Source organism: Melospiza melodia, chromosome 4, assembly GCF_035770615.1.
Source record: "Melospiza melodia melodia isolate bMelMel2 chromosome 4, bMelMel2.pri, whole genome shotgun sequence".
Lineage (NCBI taxonomy): Eukaryota > Metazoa > Chordata > Aves > Passeriformes > Passerellidae > Melospiza > Melospiza melodia.
The window spans coordinates 1,723,972-1,741,535 of NC_086197.1; the positions used below are offsets into that span (position 1 = coordinate 1,723,972).

Here is a 17,564-nt window from a genome sequence, read left to right on the forward strand (position 1 = left end):
GCAAAAGATGGCAAATAAACCGGAGTGACCATGAAACACAGACTGAAACGTTTCTTGGCTTAGGCAAAAAAAAAAGGGAAAAGCAAAGTTGTGACCATCCTGGAGAATCCCTCAGATATTTAAAGTCTGTTACTATGGATTTATAATGTGAATTTTTAATATTTCAAAGTATTCTGCAGTGGCTTTATCCACCAAACATTCCCAGGTCTACCCTGACTTCTCCAATTCCACTCCCTGGATTTCAAAGGTTTCTTTAGGGCTGGGCAGTGAGGTCAGGATGGGACACAGTGTCCTAAATCCACTCTGATTCTGCTCTAAAACTTCACTCAGGGAAGAAGATTTTCCTTGTGCCTGACCCACTCCAAGCTGGATTTGCTCCCTGGAGTAGGAACTCACCTTTCCCAGTGGGATTTGGGTTCCTGGAAGCTGAGGATCAGAACAAATGGCTTCTATGAGTTCTTGGAGGATTTGGGGGAAGTCATCGAAGGTGCTGACATAGAAAATGTTCTGGGGGTTCTGCTGCAGCAAGATCTTGTGGAGCTCCATGGGGTCAGCTCCCGACACCCCCACAGCAATGACACGGAGCCCTGGAATGACATGGATCCCACCACTACCAATCCTTGGGATCAGAGTTTCCAAATTCCTTCCTGGTAAAAACCTCTGGAGGGATCAGGTAGAACCCACAGAGAAGTCACCTGGAGCTGGGTGTGAGTTACAGCAAACCAAGACAAGGTGGGGAGAGAAAAGAGAAAGGATGAAGGAGGGAAGGAACCAACAGTGCCCTCAAAGTGACTTCTTGCAAAGTGCACCTCCCTCAACCCCCCTGGAAATCCATGGAGAACCTGGGGAAACAAAACTGGGCGACCTCAAAGCCCTGGAAATTCATGGAGAATCATGGAAACACAATGGGGCAACCTCAAACCCCTGGAAGTTCACGGAGAACTGAGGCAAACACAACAGGGTAACCTCAAACCCCTGGAAATTCATGAAGAACCATGGAAACAAAACAGGACAACATCAATCTTCTGGAAATTCATGGAGAACCATGGAACAAAATGGGGCAACCTCAATCTTCCGGAAATTCATGGAGAACTGAGGGAAACCCAACTGTGCAACCTCAAGCCTCTGGAAATTCATGGAGAACCATGGAAACAAAATGGGGCAACATCAACCCCCTGGAAATTCATGGAGAACGGAGGGAAATACAACAGGATAACATCAAACCCCTGGAAAATCATCGAGAACCATGGAAATAGAATAGGGTAACATCGACACTCTGGAAGTTCATGGGGAACCAAGGGAAACACAATGGGGCAACCTCAAACCCCTGGAAGATCACGGAGAGCTGAGGGAAACAAAATAGGGCAACATCAACCCTCTGGAAATTCATGGAGAAACAAGGGAAACCTAACTGGGCAACCTCAACCCCCTGGAAATTCATGGAGAACTCAGGGAAACACAACAGGGTAACCTCAACCCCCTGGAAATTAATGGAAAACCATGGAAATAGAAGAGGGCAACATCAGTCTCCTGGAAATTAATGGACAACCAAGGGAAACACAATGGGCAACCTCAATCTTCTGGAAATTCATGGAGAACTGAGGGAAACCCAACTGTGCAACCTCAAGCCCCGGGAAATTCATGGAGAACCATGGAAACAAAATGGGGTAACATCAACCCCCTGGAAATTCATGGAGAACTGAGGGAAATACAACAGGGTAACCTCAAACCCCTGGAAATCCATGGAAAACCAAGGAAAACCCAACTGGGCAACCTCAAACCCCTGGAAAATCATGGAGAACCATGGAAATAGAATAGGGCAACATCAACACTCTGGAAGTTCATGGGGAACCAAGGGAAACACAATGGGGCAACCTCAAACCCCTGGAAGATCACGGAGAGCTGAGGGAAACAAAATAGGGCAACATCAACCCTCTGGAAATTCATGGAGAACTGAGGGAAATACAACAGGGTAACATCAAACCCCTGGAAATCCATGGAAAACCAAGGAAAACTGGGCAACCTCAAACCCCTGGAAAATCATGGAGAACCATGGAAATAGAATAGGGCAACATCAACACTCTGGAAATTCATGGGGAACCATAGAAACAAAATAGGGCAACATCAGTCTCCTGGAAGTTCATGGAGAACCAAGAGAAACACAACAGGGTAACCTCAATCCCCTGGAAATTCATGGAGAACTGAGGGAAACCCAATGGGGCAACCTCAGTTCTCTGGAAATTCATGGAGAACTGAGGGAAACCCAACAGGGCAACCTCAAACCCCTGGAAATTCATGGAGAACTGAGGGAAACAAAATAGGGCAACCTCAACCCTCTGGAAATTCATGGAGAGCCAAGAGAAAAAATGGGGCAACCTCAATCCTCTAGAAATTCATGGAGAACTATGGAAAAAAATGGGGTAGCATCAACCCTCTGGAAATTCATGGACAACCAAAGGAAACCCAGCTGGGCAACCTCAGCCCTCTGGAAATTCATGGAGAACTGAGGGAAACCCAACTGGGAACTCCTACCCAGGGCATGGGCTGCTCTGGCTGGGGACACCACATCGTCCTGGGATTGTCCATCTGTCACGAGCACCAGGATGTGAGGAAAACCCGGTCTCATCCCTCTGGAGGGCTGGAATAATTCCTTCAGCACGTAGGATATGGCATGGCCTGAGCAGACAGGGAGAGACAGGGTGGGAGTCTGGGTTAATTCCACAAGTTTGGACTCTGGATCTCCTTCCATGGGTGGAGGGTGAAGGGAATTCCTCAAAAGTGGAAGCCCTGGGTGTGGGACAACGTCTTTTGCAGGATAACAGCAGGAAATCAGCTTGGCTGGAATGGTTCTGGTGAAATCAGCAGATGATTTTGGAAAAGGGGAACAAAATTTTCAGAAATTTGAATTAACTTTTCTTACACTTCTGGAATAAAATCCACAGAATTCCCATTTCCAAATGTCTTTGGAAAGACCAAGAAAGTTCCACAAAGAAATCTCCCACAGATTGAAATGGTCAAGAAGCTCCAAAACACTATGGAAAATTCCTACGTGGAGTAAAATTTGTGTCCTTATTGACACAAACTCCATAAAAAGAATTAAAAAAGGCAAGGTTAGTCAGGAATTTCCAGCCTGACCAATTCCATGCCTTCTCTCCCTAAGTAATCCCATGAAAATTCCTATATTTTGGCTTTTCTTGGTTTTTTTGTGCTCTTGTCGAATACCAGTGAGGTAGGTGAGGGATTTGGGTGCCTCAAATGTGAAGATTTCATTGAAAAATCACAAAACTACAGAATATTCCAAGCCGGAAAGGATCCACAAGGATCATCAAGTCCAATTCCTGAATGGTCCATAGGGGGAATCAAATCTTGGAGTTACTGGCACCAGCTTCCAACCAACTGGGCTAAATGATTAAATAAAAATTAACCATCTTTAATTTACCATTCCTGGTTGTGTTCCTCCAGGGAACCAGGTATTCCCAGTGTCCAGCTGGGAATGAGCACATGGAAAGTGTCATCCCTCTGAGTTTTTTAAATGAGCCAAAATATCTGGATTTCAGGGATGCAGGAATGCTTCACTACAGCCATCCTCATGTTTATGGTGTAAAAACCTCCCTCAGGTGCAGGCAAAACCATAAAATGAGGAAAACCCAGGGGAAAAAACAGGACATGGATAAAGCACTAAGTGGTTGGAAAAACCACTTCCGAAAATCAAATTTAATCTGTTCTTAAATTTAAAACAACTTTAAGCACAACGTTCCCACCAAGGAAATGGCTCCAAACCACTCAGAGAAATGTTTTCCTTGGCTTCCAGGTTCTGTCCTGGGCCAGAAGGACCATCCCAGGTGTCCAGGTCCCTTTCCCAGACCTGTTTTGGTGTTGCCTCCGGAGTAGCTCAGCCCCCTGATGGCTCCGAGGGCTCCGTTGCGGTCGCGGTGTTGGCTGAAGTGAAAAGCTGCCCTGGGCTCCTCGCTGTACTGAGCAACAGCAACCTGCCAAAAACAGGGATTAAAACCCCCAAATCTACAGGAAATGGGACAGACTGCCTCGAGTCAGAGCGTGGTGCACCGGGAATGGGAAGAGGTTGAATTCTCTGGGAAAAGGGAGTCAGATCCTCACCTAAATCAAATTTTTTTATGTTCCCAGAGTTATTTGTTGACCCAGGGTGACTTCATCATTCACCTAAAACCTCCAAGCAGAGTCCAAGAATTTCCCATTTTCTGCTCAGCTTAAACTGAGCTCTGTAACTCTCCCTTCCTAACTTAAATGAAATAAATGACCCCAAATAAATGAGGAACTGAGTCTTCCCATTGGCTTTGCTGTCATTAAATCCTTCAGGCTTCATTTGTCCTGGAGGTGATTCCCATCACGACCTGGGGCTTTTGTTTTCTGTTTGTTGGAGGAGGGAGTTGCTGGGACATCCTACAATTCCCACTTGGATCTACACCTGGATTTCCAACCACCCCCACTCTGGATTCCCATCTGTCCTCACTCTGGATTTCCCACCATTCCCACTATGGTTTCCCAACCATCTCTGCTCTGGATTTCCAACAATTCCCCCTCTGGATTTGCATCAATTCCACCTTCTGGATTCCCAACTATCCCCACTGGATTCTCAACCATCCCCACACTTGTTTCCCAATCATTCCCCACTCTGGATTCCCCACCATTTTCCCTCTGGATTTCCCATGATTCCAAACTCTGGATCCCCAACCATTCTCACTCAGGATTCCCATCTGTCCCCACTCTGGATTCCCAATCATTCCCCACTCTGGATTTCCCAACCATTTTCCCTCTGGATTTCCCACCATTTTCCGCTCTGGATTCTCAACCATTCTCCCTCTGGATTCCCAACCATCACCACTGTGGATTTACAACAATTCTCCCTCTAGATTTGCCACCATTCCTATTCTGGATTCCCATCTGTCCTCACTCTGGATTTCCAACAATTCCCCACCCTGGATTGGGCCAGAAATGGGTTCCAAGAGGGGAATATGCACCCAACAGATCTCTGGCCTAACCAAGACAGCATTTCAGGTGTGGAATTTGCTTTCTTACCCATGATTCAGTCTTGGAAAAATAACCAAGAAATGGAAATCTGTCCAAATGGGAAAGCTGACACTGAGGAGACTTTAATTCCTGGGTTTTTTTGTTCCACACAGGTCTTTCCCTGGCCTGTCTGCTCCACAACTCCTGGGTGAGCAGACTCTGCTCCAGGAAAAATAAAACTTAAGGAAATCTTGCCTGTGTCCCTTCAGGCCCAATTTTGGGGAAAAAGGAGACGATCCGGAAGAGGAAATCCTTCACTTTGTTGAAGTTGCTCTGGCCAATACTCGAGGATTCATCCACCAGGAACCCAACGTCTGCCTTGAGCTTCCCGCAAACTGCAGAGGGAAGAGAGGAATTCTGTGAGCTGAGGGATCCTAAATCACCCTAAATCCCGGGGTTTTCTGTGTTCAGAGCACCAAAACAAACCCCAAACCTCTTGTGATGCCAATTTTTGGGGGAGCAGCAGCACCTTCACCCCTCAGGGTTGCGCTGAGGCCTTCACCGCATTTATGGGGTTTGGGCCTTCCCTGACATTTTCCTCTCTTATTATTCTGGGAATTAAGACCTTAGTTAATTTTAGCTTAAAGTTAAGTTTTAGCTCCAGGGATCAGAGAAGATCTTGGTCTCCGAGCTTTGGATCAGAGAAGATCTCTGAGCTTTGGATCAGAGAAGATCTCTGAGCTTTGGATCAGAGAAGATCTCTGAGCTTTGGATCAGAGAAGATCTTGGTCTCCAAGCTTTGGATCAGAGAAGATCTCAGTCTCTGGGCTCTGGATCAGAGAACATCTTAGTCTCTGAGCTTTGGATCAGAGAAGATCTTAGTCTCTGAGCTTTGGATCAGAGAAGATCTTAGTCTCTGAGCTTTGGATCAGAGAAGATCTTGGTGTCTAAGCTTTGACTCTTTCTACATCATCATCATCATCACCATCATCCCCACACTCACTTGGCCCAGGCAGGGCTGTCAGCGGTGCTGACACCATGCTGGTCCAAACTGGGGGCTCTGGGAATTTTGTACTGGTGGGCACTGGGAGAGGAGAGGTCCCCACACTGCTGGGAGATCCCGATGGAGATTTCCTCGTATCCAATGGTGCAGGCACTGCTGGAGCAGTTGGTGCCTCCCTGGGAGCTCCTGCTGTAGGACCCAAACAGAAAAGGTGAATTTTAAACCTTTTTTAGCCTCTCCAGCAAAAAGAGAAATAATCTGAAACTCCAAAACCAGCCTCAGGAGCAGTTTTCACTGGAAAATCCAGGTCTCCATCCTTCAGACCTGTTTGTGCGAGGAGCGTTGTCTCTGGTCCCTCCAAGTCTCCAAACATTGGTTTTATGGAAAACAAATAAATTTCCTTGGAGCTCAGCCCTGTCACTCGATGGGAACGGGAAGCTGCTGGTAACAATTCCCGGGAAAGAGCAGGAGCTGTGGAAAACAGGAGGAACATCACTGGGAGCCAGGAAAGCAGAGATTAATTCCCATTTTGGTGGCATCACTGTTGGCAAACAGGAATTTGGGGATGATTCCCAGGATTTGGAGAGGAGGCAAAAGTAAATAATTTATAAAGTGCAATGGTCAGGACCTAAACCAGATGAAAGCAGGTTGATTTTGTGCATTGAAAATTTGGAATTTATGCAAAATTTAGGGAATTTGGTGCTCAAGGCTGAGAGAGCAATTTCTATCCAGCAGTTCTTATGGATAGAAATAAGATTATTTTCTGGGAAGGAATGGAAAGTTTGATGAAAAATAAAATCAGATTTGACTGAGAAATTTGGTTGCACACAATTCATAGTTTTGATTTAAAATAATGATAGGAAAAGAATGTCATAATAATGATTGACATTTCCTAAGTGCCTTACTTTAGAAATAATAAATGATGAATTTGACACTGTTCAAAGCAGAATTTGTACCTTTTTTATCCTGAAATAACATTTTACTTAGGAAAAAATCACCCCAAAAACTCAATTTGTATGGCAAGAAATAAAATCGGGGCAAATAATCTGCTCCACTGTCATCAACTCATAGAATTAAGGTTGGACAAGATCTCCAAGGATCAAATCCAGTTTGCTGTTCTCAATTCTCTACAAAAATTTTTGGAAGGGAGGTGTTCCTCCTTTAAATAAAATTGTAAAATCCCTCTTGAAAATTGATTTAAACTCTTGTGCTTCCCTCCCTGAATCAAAATAGCCATAATTGGTTTATTTTGTCTGATCCACAGGTGGAATGATCCCAAGTGGAATAGAAAGGGATCCAATTTTTTATGGGATAGGCTGGATGGAATCAGCAGGGAAAAGGGCATTAAATGAGCTTCAAAAGGAGTAAGGAAAATGCATAATAAAATAATGTTTATTTAGGGAAAAAATCAAGTTGTGTGAAGGAAAATTATTCAAGACAAAAATAAGGGCCAAATTTTCAATTCCTTTTATTCACCAGTGTTGGCAGTCGGGATAATTAACCAGAAAAAAATAGAATTACTCACTCAGGAGTATAAATTTTATCCTGTGGAGAAGTGGGGTGAGGATTCATCGGCTGGTGATGGGAAATCAATATTTATGAACCCATTCCAGCTGGATCGATGGCGGGAGGGCACAGGGGGACTGTCAGACATGGGATTATCCATTCCTGATTCCCTGACTGCTCTGAAATCAGGGATTTCTGCATCCTTCCTGATCAATATTTGAACAGCACAGCACAGGAGGGTGAACAGTTGCTTTAGATCACTAAAATCACCCCAAAGGTTCCGTTCCCAAATCACTTTTCCATAATATTTATCCCAAAAAAATGCTGCTGTCACAGGGCGGTTCATCCTGAGTGACACAACCTGCAAGTATGGAGCTGCCAATCCTGAAATATCCTTGGAATTAAAAATAAAAATAAGAAATTAATGCTCCTGGTAGCTCCAAAAGCACTGCAGGGAGCACAGGGAATTCTGTTGGATTTGGTTTCTTTATTGACTTTGGATGTGAACTGATCCTAGAAAAAAGTTTTTGGTTGAAGCCACAGGGACAACTCCAAATTCAAAGAGGATTTTAGTCCAATCCAGGGGAAAAAATCATGGAATCAGTGCTTTAAAAGGGCAAATCCTGAAAAGCCAAATCAGTTGGGAAAAGGAATGGTGAGGAATGATTAAGGAATTTTTAAAAGCCCCTCACACCAGAGCAGAGATTTGAAACAGATAAAAATGAGGTTTCATGGATGACAAAAATGCACCTTTTTTGGTGGATTTGATGGGCAGGAAGGGACGCAGATAATGCCAAAATTCCTTTTTCCCGAGCTATTCCCACCCCTCCTTTTTTGCTTCTCCAGAGGATTTTGCAAAGGCCAAATGGGACATTTTGGGAGCCTCCTCCAGCTCCCATTTTCCCTCTTTTTCAGCCAAATGGAGGAGCTGAGATGAAGGAATCCATGGAAACCTCCAGGGTTCTCCTGCTGAGCAGGATCCAGAGGAGCTCAGGAGAAGGATCAGGGTTTCCTTCCCTCACCAAACGTTACCTGAGGACAATCCCCATGTCAGTGAATACAGGGATGCTCCACGAACAGAATTCCAGGACAACAAAACGCTGGAATCCGCGGCCTCCTGCACGGTGAATTCCGTCACTTTGGGCAAATCCACTGCTGGAAAAGCAAAGGGACAAAGCTTAGGGGCTGGAAATGGCTTTTGGGACATTTCTGCCTCCCAAATTCCATGATTCTGGTGAAAGGGGGGAGTTCCTCCAGCACTTCGGGTGTTTTCCAAGAAGCTGAATCAGACCAGGTTCTCATTTGGTGGGAATTGGGGGAAATTTTGACAGATATTCAGTCTGGACTCTAAACTGACTGAAACTTGAGTTTTTGGGATAGGTAATGAAGTTTGCCTGTGTTTTTTTTTCCCAGATGCTCCCTGAAATCCCAGTGTTGGCTCCACATCCCCGATTTTCTCCTCAGTTTGATCTCAAACCTGCCCATTTTGGCACAACTCACGAGGGATGTTGGCCTTTACCTGCTGGAAAAGGTCAAGGTATTGCATAAAGAGGGAATTCCAAGACAATGTGCCACAAAAATGGGAATTATTGGCAGGGGAAGACGGGGAAATCCCAATATTTCTTGGTAATAAGAAGAAAGGATCAATGTCTGGTTTTTGGTGGGATCTGAGAAGAAACAAGGCTGGGTTGGATAGGGCTTGGAGCAACCTACAGAAAGTGTTGGAAGCGGATGATCTTCAAGGCCCCTTCCAACCCAAAAAATCCTGGAATTCCAGCAGTAAGGCATGCATCAACCAAAACTGCTCTTTTTCCTTCAGTCCCCTACGGAGATGCCGTTATCCCAATCCATGAAACCCAAAACACCCTGGAATTCCAGCAATAAGGTATCCATCTCCCCAAACTGCTCATTTTCTTTCATTCCCCCACGGAGATGCTGTTATCCCAATCCCTGAATCCCACACTCACAGGTTTTGGCCGTGAGGACCGTGGGGTTTCCCTGCTGCCCCTTTCCCACTGCGGACACGGAGATGGTGTAGGTGGTGTTGTCCCTCAGTCTGGGGATCGTGAAGGGAACGGCCTCTGCCGGGAGCAGCTGGGAGGATTCCGAGTCACCTGAGAGGAGACATCCCAAAAAAGCCGTGGTGTCCACGGAAAGGGAAGCGTAACAGTCATGGTTACAGCAGCTTCACGCACACCTGACAGGACCTGGCCAGGGAGGAGACTTAGGGACTCATTCTGCCCACGGGGAAACTGAGGCACAGACATATTTTATGAAGAATCGTTTCATTAGGAATTTTTTCTCCTGAGAAGCTGAGAAGCCTCAGAAACGAAATGTAAAAAGTAATTATCAGCAGCTGTGGAATGCAACAGGCGCATCTTTGATTGGTCCATGTTGGTTGTTTCTAATTAATGGCCGATCACAGTCCAGCTGTCTCAGACTCTCTGGTCAGTCACAAGATTTTATTATCATTCCATTCTTTTTCCTTGCCAGCCTTCTGATGAAATCCTTGCTTCTATTCTTTTAGTGTAGCTTTAATATATCATTTTCTTTTAATATAATATATATCATAAAATAATAAATCAGCCTTCTGAAACATGGAGTCAAGATTCTCATCTCTTCCCTCGTGCTGGGACCCCTGCAAAAATTTATTATTTTATGATATATATTATATTAAAAGAAAATGCTATATTAAAACGACACTAAAAGAATAGAAGCAAGGATTTCATCAGAAACTGAGGCACAGGCAGAGGTGAGATGAGGTCATAAATGTGGAAAAGAGCTAATTCTTGGAATTCCCAAATCCCAGCTATACTTATACCCTTGGTTAGAGCCTAAATCTTAGCTCAGGGCTTGTTTAGAGGAGTCCAACCCTGTAGACATAGAAGCCCCACCTACCCCAACCACCCATGGAAAAGGAATTTCCTGAGCCAAACTCCCCATTTTTGTGGGTTCCTCGTGCTCCCTGACCAAGGATTGGGATTCTCACCATTGGGTGGCTCCCAGGATATCTTGTAGTGACTGATGCCAGGAAGCCTTTTCCAAGCCAGCTTCAAAGTGTTGACACCAGCGTCGGTAACCCTCAGGTCCTGGATGGCCGGGATGGGGCTGGAATCTCCAGAAGGAGCTGGAAAAATGAACCAGGATAAGATTTCAGCTCGGTCCCAGAGCAGCACCGTGGCTCCAAGCTGTGGTGGAGGAGGAGAATTTGGGCATGGATTTGATATCTACTTTCCACACATTATCCAGGATTCCAGGCTGAGATTCCTAATGGATCCATGGAATCCAAGGTGAGGAATTTCAGCCTGACGTCTCTCACCACCCACACCAAACTGGTAACGCACAGAGGGACATGAAAAGAACTCCAAGAGAGGATGGATCCTCCAGACACATCTCCAAATTCCACAAAAAACTCACTGAGAAGGAATCAGGCAAATAAGACATGGAAAGGAGCCAGAATTCCATGTTGGAAGAGGAAGAGCCACAACCTGTAGCCCTGATTTTTAAAGATTTTCTAAGCCTTCTGATGCTTACATTCTTGTAACGAACTTTCTGTAAATAAGTCATTGTTTTGCATTCTTTTTGGAGGAGGAGAAATTTGATGGACTGTTGGTTTTTCCAGTGTCATTGGAGAGGTGGCACTGTCACCCTCCAGCCCACTGTCACTTTTGGAAATCTATAAATGTTGGAGTCAGAAAATAAACTCCCCTTTTTTCACCTTGAGAGCAGCAGTGCATTCTTGTGTTGTTTTGTGGACTGTAGTGACAACAACCCAAGGAATTCCCAAAACCCCAAGAGTGCAGGCTGGTGAGAGACCCTGCAGAGACTCCTGCATTCCTGAGGTGGTTTTGGATAAAAAACTCTAGGAATTGCATTGATAAATCCAGGATTGCCCAATGTCCACTCCCTCCCATGGGAACAGCCACGGATTATTGCCACCAGCAGTGAGGGCTGCTCGTGCCTCCACCACCCACAGGATATCCTGAGCTGGATCCACCAGGACCATGGAGTCCAGCTCTTAAAGGGATGAACACAAGTATTGAACCCAAATCTGTGGTGTTTTTATCACCAGGCTTTGAGCAACTGGGCCAATCCCGTGCCCAAGACCAATCCAAGCTTTGCCTCCCAAACTGAAGGAGAGATTTTCTGTCGCCATGATATTTTATGAAAAAGTCCTTTAACTAGGACCTTTTTGTCCTGAGAAGCTGAGAGGCCTCAGGAACAAAATGTGAACAATGATTATCTGCTGCTGTGGAATGCAACAGGTGCATCTGGGATTGGTCTCATGTGGTTGTTTGTAATTAATGGCCAATCACAGTCTCGGACTCTCTGGTCAGTCACAATATTTTATTATCATTCCTTTCTATTCCTTGCAAGCCTTCTGATGAAATCCTTTCTCTAATTCTTTAGTGTAGTTTTAATGTATAATTTTCTTTTAATATAATATATATAATAAAATAATAAATCAGCCTTCTGAAACATGGAGTCAAGATTCTCATCTCTTCTCTCGTCCTGGGACCCCTGTGAACACCACCACATTTGGTGACCCCGAGTGAAGAAGAATTCCACATTTTCCCAGCAGGACTCACCTGTGAGGTGAGTCAGGGTCACCTCAGGCCCCTCGGTCCTGCTGAACACAGCCCGGACACCGACCCTGTACAGGGTGTTGGGCACCAGCTGCTCAATCTGATGGGCCAGCACTCTGCTGCCCAGGTACCGAGTCCTGGCAACCTGTTTTCCTGGAAAAACAGGGATATTTCAGAGCCTGGAGCTCACTTCCCTCCTCCAGAGGAAATTGCTGCATTGCCCCGAGCTCTGGGGATTATCTCCATAAATAAAACCATGAAAACAAAGAGGAGGAAGGACCCGCCACAAGACCAGGCTTCCCAGCTGTGGGATCTCTTTCCCACCCCCCAGGACTGGGTCAGGAATTCGGGAAGGTGCAGCTGTGTCACAGACACATTTTCTGAAAAATCCTTTCCTTAGGATTTTTCCTCCTGAGAAGCTGAGAGGCCTCAGGAACAAAATGTGAACAATGATTATCTGCTGCTGTGGAATGCAACAGGTGCATCTAGGATTGGTCTCATGTGGTTGTTTTTAATTAATGGCCAATCACAGCCCAGCTGGCTTGGACTCTCTGTCCAAGACAGAAGTCTTTGTTATCATTCTTTCTTTTTCTATTCTTAGCCAGCCTTCTGATGAAATCCTTTCTTTTAATATTTTAGTATAGTTATAATGTAATATATATCATAAAATAATAAATGAGCCTTCTGAAACATGGAGTCAGATCTTCATCTCTTCCCTCACCCTTGGACCCCTGTGAACACCATCCCAGTTCCTGGAATGTGCTTTCCCTGCTCACCTTTTCCTGCTCCCACGGGGCTCCAGCTGAGTTTGAATTTGGTGGCAGCGGCCGTGGCACTCCAGGCCAAGGACAGGCTGGTGCTGGTGTGGGATGTCACCTTGAAGTTGGAGACTGATCCCAGGGGAGCTGCAGGATGGGGACAACATCAGGAGTGTCCTGATTGCTGCCCAAAGGCTCATCATTAATGAGTCAAAATTATATCGAAGGGTTAAAGAGTCAAAATGATATCGAAGAGTTAAAAATGGTGTCTTTGTTTGTCCTTGGTGTCTCCTCATCCTCACCTGCAGAGGCACCACTTTGTACTCCTTGAGGTCATCAAGGAGCATGTTCTACCTTAGATCCAGTGGGGGCAAGGCCAGGACAGGCCAGGGTGATGAGGACAACATCAGGAGTGTCCTGATTGCTGCCCAAAGGCTCATCATTGACACATTAATGAGTCAAAATTGTACTGAAAGGTTAAAAACTGTGTCTTTGTTTGTCCTTGGTGTCTCCTCATCCTCACCTGGAGAAACAGCACTTTTTACTCCTTGAGGTCATCTAGGAGCATGTTCTGCCCTAGATCCAGTGGGAGCAAGGCCAGGACAGGCCAGGGTGATGGAGATGACATCAGGAGTGTCCTGATTCCTGCCCAAAGGCTCATCATTAATGAGTAAAAATTATATCAAAGAGTTAAAAATGGCCTCTTTGTTTATCCTTGGTGTCTCCTCATCCTCACCTGCAGAGACACCACTCCTTGAGGTCCTGAAGGAGCACGTTCTGCCCAGATCCAGTGGAAGCAAAACCAGGACAGGCCAGGGTGATGAGGACAACATCAGGAGTGTCCTGATTGCTGCCCAAAGGCTCATCATTAATGAGTCAAAATTATATTGAAGGGTTAATAATGGCATCTTTGATTATCCTTGGTGTTTCCTCATCCTCACCTGCAGAGACACCACTCCTTGAGGTCATCAAGGAACACATTCTGTCCAGATCCAGTGGGAGCAAGGCCAGGCCAGGCAGTTCAGGGATTCATGGAATCAGGAGATCCATATCCCAGTTCCCCAGGTGAAACACCCACCCCGAGCTCTCCTTGCTCTGGAATATTCCCTTTCTCTTCCCCACAAGGGTCAGACCATTTTCTCCATGTGGTGTTCCAGGGTCTCCAGTCACCCGCTGCCACTTTGGAACCTTTTCCAAGAATTCCCCCTCTGCTTTTGGATCAGCGGTGCTGCCTCTCCTGGGCTCCCAGGGCAGCAGAACTTTGAGAGACAGGGACAACGTTTGTCCACCAACAAAGGATTTGCACCTGCTGCCTCTTGTCCAGGGAATCTGATCTCCCAGAAGGATTCTTTTGGAATTACAGAATTCTTTAAGGAGGGAGACAGCCCTTATCACCAAGCAAAAATGACTGCTCTAGGATGTTCCACCCTCTTCATCTTCCTGTGGTTTCCTGCAGCAGATTTTACCCAGATTTCCTGTTTTACAGATTTTTTGCAGATGGATTTTAATAATTTTGAGGACTCAATATTGGTGTGAATTTTGGGATCTTTGGAAGCTCAGTGAGTGCAGATTGGGCACTTCACCACTGGAAAGTGGCTTTGAACTGAACAAGAGCCGGGGGAGGTGGGATTTTGGGAAGGAATTCCTGCCTGTGAGGGTGGGGAGGCCCTGGCACAGGTGTCCCAGAGAAGCTATGGCTTCTCCATCCCTGGAAGTGTCCAAGGCCAGGTTGGATGGGGCTTGGAGTGAGCTGGGATAGTGGAAAGTGTTGGAACAAGATGGGCTTCCAACCCTTCCAAACTTTCCAACTTTTCCAAAGCTTCCAGCCCTTCCAACTCTTCCAACCCTTCCAAACCTTTCCAACCCTTCCAACCCTTGCAAACCTTCCAACTTTTCCAGCCCTTTCAGCCATTCCAAACTTTCCAACCCTTCCAAACCTTCCCACTCTTCCAATCCTTTTAAACTTTCCAACCCTTCCAAACATTCCAAATCTTTTTATCCTTCCAAACCTTCCAACCCTTCCAAACACTTCCAACTCTTCCAAATTTTCCAACCTTTACAAACTTTCCAAATCTTCCAACCTTTCCAACTTTTCCAAACCTTCCAACCTTTACAAACTTTCCAAATCTTCCAACCTTTCCAACTTTTCCAAACCTTCCAACTCTTCCAACTTTTCCAACCCTTCCCACTCCTCCAACCCTTCTAAACTTTCCAACTCTTCCAACTCGTCCAACATTTGCAACCCTTCCAACTTTTCCAGCTGTTCCAAACTTTCCAACCCTTCCAACCCATCCAGTAATTCCAAACCTTTCAACCCTTCCAACCCCAACCAATCTGGGACCTTACAAACCTGAATCTCTTCCCAGGCCTGGAGCACAGGAATAGCCCCAGTCAGGGACACATGAGCTCGAACCAGATACTCAGAGGTTACGTCCTGTGGTAGCTCCTCCATCCTGCCCCTGCACTCACCTGTCCTGGCCGAGGTGGTGACGCCGGGGCCCTCCCCGGGGCCGAAGAGCACGGACAGGGAGATGACGTACTCGGTGTCGGGGGCCAGGCCACGGAGCTGCTGGGACGTCACTGACCGGCCCAGGGACAGGTGCCGGGGACGGTCCTTGCCAAAGAACTCTTGGGAAGAGAAAAGAGAGGAGAACGAGGCTGGAGAGCAGCTCTGTGGCATCCTGGGAAATCCACCGCGTTCCCACTGCTGGGGGGACACTTGCTGAAGGACAATTCAGCAGGAATTTCCTCATGGAGGACACACGCTCCAGGATAATTCAGCAGGAATTTCCTCATGGAGGACATCTGCTCCAGGACAATTCAGGAGGAATTTCCTCATGGAGGACACCTGCTCCAGAACAATTCAGGAGGAATTTCCTCATGGAGGATACAAGTTCCAGGACAATTATTTCCTCATGGAGGACTCAGGCTCCAGAACAATTCAGGAGGAATTTCCTCATGGAGGATACAAGTTCCAGGACAATTATTTCCTCATGGAGGACTCAGGCTCCAGGACAATTCAGCAGGAATTTCCTCATGGAGGACACCTGCTCCAGGACAATTATTTCCTCATAGAGGACACCTGCTCCAGAACAATTCAGGAATTTCCTCATGGAGGACACCGGCACCAGAACAATTATTTCCTCATGGAGGACACCGGCACCAGAACAATTATTTCCTCATGGAGGACACCTGCTCCAGAACAATTCAGGAGGAATTTCCTCATGGAGGACACCGGCACCAGAACAATTATTTCCTCATGGAGGACTCAGGCTCCAGGACAATTCAGCAGGAATTTCCTCATGGAGGACACTTGCTCCAGGACAATTATTTCCTCATGGAGGACACCTGCTCCAGAACAATTCAGGAATTTCCTCATGGAGGACACCGGCACCAGAACAATTATTTCCTCATGGAGGACACCTGCTCCAGGACAATTCAGGAGGAATTTCCTCATGGAGTGTTAGCGTTCAAAAACACATAATCATGGAATGATTATATGCAGTGCTTTTTATTAAGAGCTCTGGTTATCGGGGCATATTCAACACAAATCTGACTCCGACCATACATCCCAAATGATCATGCTTTATACTCTATCGTTACATAACTTTCATGTTAATTATTAAACTTATATTGTTCTATTGTATACATAAATTTAGCCCCTCTCTGAATTTCCAACATAGTTTCTCACTATTCTTCTTATGGTTATATAATAATTGCATTTAATTACTAAACAATCATCACATCTAACAATTATATAATTTATCATACTGCTTACGCAGGTGCAGTTGATCTGGGAAAGCACAAAGCCTAACATTTTTAGATTCTATCTTTAACTTTTTCCATGGTTCCACTATCATGAGGACACCTGCTCCAGGATAATTCAGCAGGAATTTCCTCATGGAAGTTATCTGCTCCAGGACAATTCAGGAGGAATTTTGTCATGGAAGACACCTGCTCCAGGACAATTATTTCCTCATGGAGGACACCTGCTCCAGGACAATTCAGCAGGAATTTCCTCATGGAGGACACCTGCTCCAGGACAATTCAGCAGGAATTTCCTCATGGAAGACACCTGCTCCAGAACAATTCAGGAGGAATTTCCTCATGGAGGACACCTGCTCTAGGACAATTATTTCCTCATGGGGGACACCTGCTCCAGGACAATTCAGCAGGAATTTCCTCATGGAAAGCATGCTCAGGCATTGAAAGGGGCTGCCCAGGGTGGTTTGGAGTGCCCATCCCTGGAGGTGTCCAAGGAACACCTGAAGGTGGCACTTTCATCACAAGGTTTGGGGATTGGGCACAGGTTGGACCTGGAGGTGTTTTCCAGCCTCAGGGATGCTTGGATTCCATGTGTCCACCAGGGCAAGGGAGAGTTTTCCTGTGGTTATTTATTTTGGAATTTTAACATCTAAGTGATCCAAACCAGTTGAGAGGAACTGAGTCCAAACCATCTCACATCCAGGGACCACAGGAACTTGGGAATGTTCCCTGTCTCCTTCCTGGGGACTCACTGTGTGGGGCTGGGGCCAGGTTGGTACCTTGTAGGAAAGACATTCTGTGCTGTTCTTGTGAGCCAGCAAAGGCCTCCTGATGATAAGGAAAGCCCCTTATCTCTCCTGAGGAAGACACCAAGGTTGTCACCATGGAGATGTGATGGAGGAGAGAAAGTTAAGAGATACAGACTCCAGCTGGCTCACAGAGTGATGTGGCTCCTTGATC

General features: G+C 45.9%; 1 protein-coding gene across 1 annotated transcript in view; it reads right to left on the minus strand.

Annotated features, from left to right (window-relative positions):
* The window catches only part of LOC134416994 (collagen alpha-1(VII) chain-like), a 97,855-nt gene that overhangs the window by 64,562 nt on the left and 15,729 nt on the right, over positions 1-17,564 (minus strand). The window contains exons 13-24 of the mRNA XM_063153644.1: positions 15,309-15,467; positions 12,858-12,986; positions 12,085-12,234; positions 10,485-10,622; positions 9,463-9,609; positions 8,528-8,647; positions 6,314-6,460; positions 5,990-6,178; positions 5,242-5,381; positions 3,866-3,989; positions 2,533-2,676; positions 397-587 (exon numbers count right to left, since the gene is read on the minus strand). Of these exons, the coding sequence (XP_063009714.1) occupies positions 397-587; positions 2,533-2,676; positions 3,866-3,989; positions 5,242-5,381; positions 5,990-6,178; positions 6,314-6,460; positions 8,528-8,647; positions 9,463-9,609; positions 10,485-10,622; positions 12,085-12,234; positions 12,858-12,986; positions 15,309-15,467 (1,778 nt within the window). The remainder of the gene's footprint in view (positions 1-396; positions 588-2,532; positions 2,677-3,865; positions 3,990-5,241; positions 5,382-5,989; positions 6,179-6,313; positions 6,461-8,527; positions 8,648-9,462; positions 9,610-10,484; positions 10,623-12,084; positions 12,235-12,857; positions 12,987-15,308; positions 15,468-17,564) is intronic.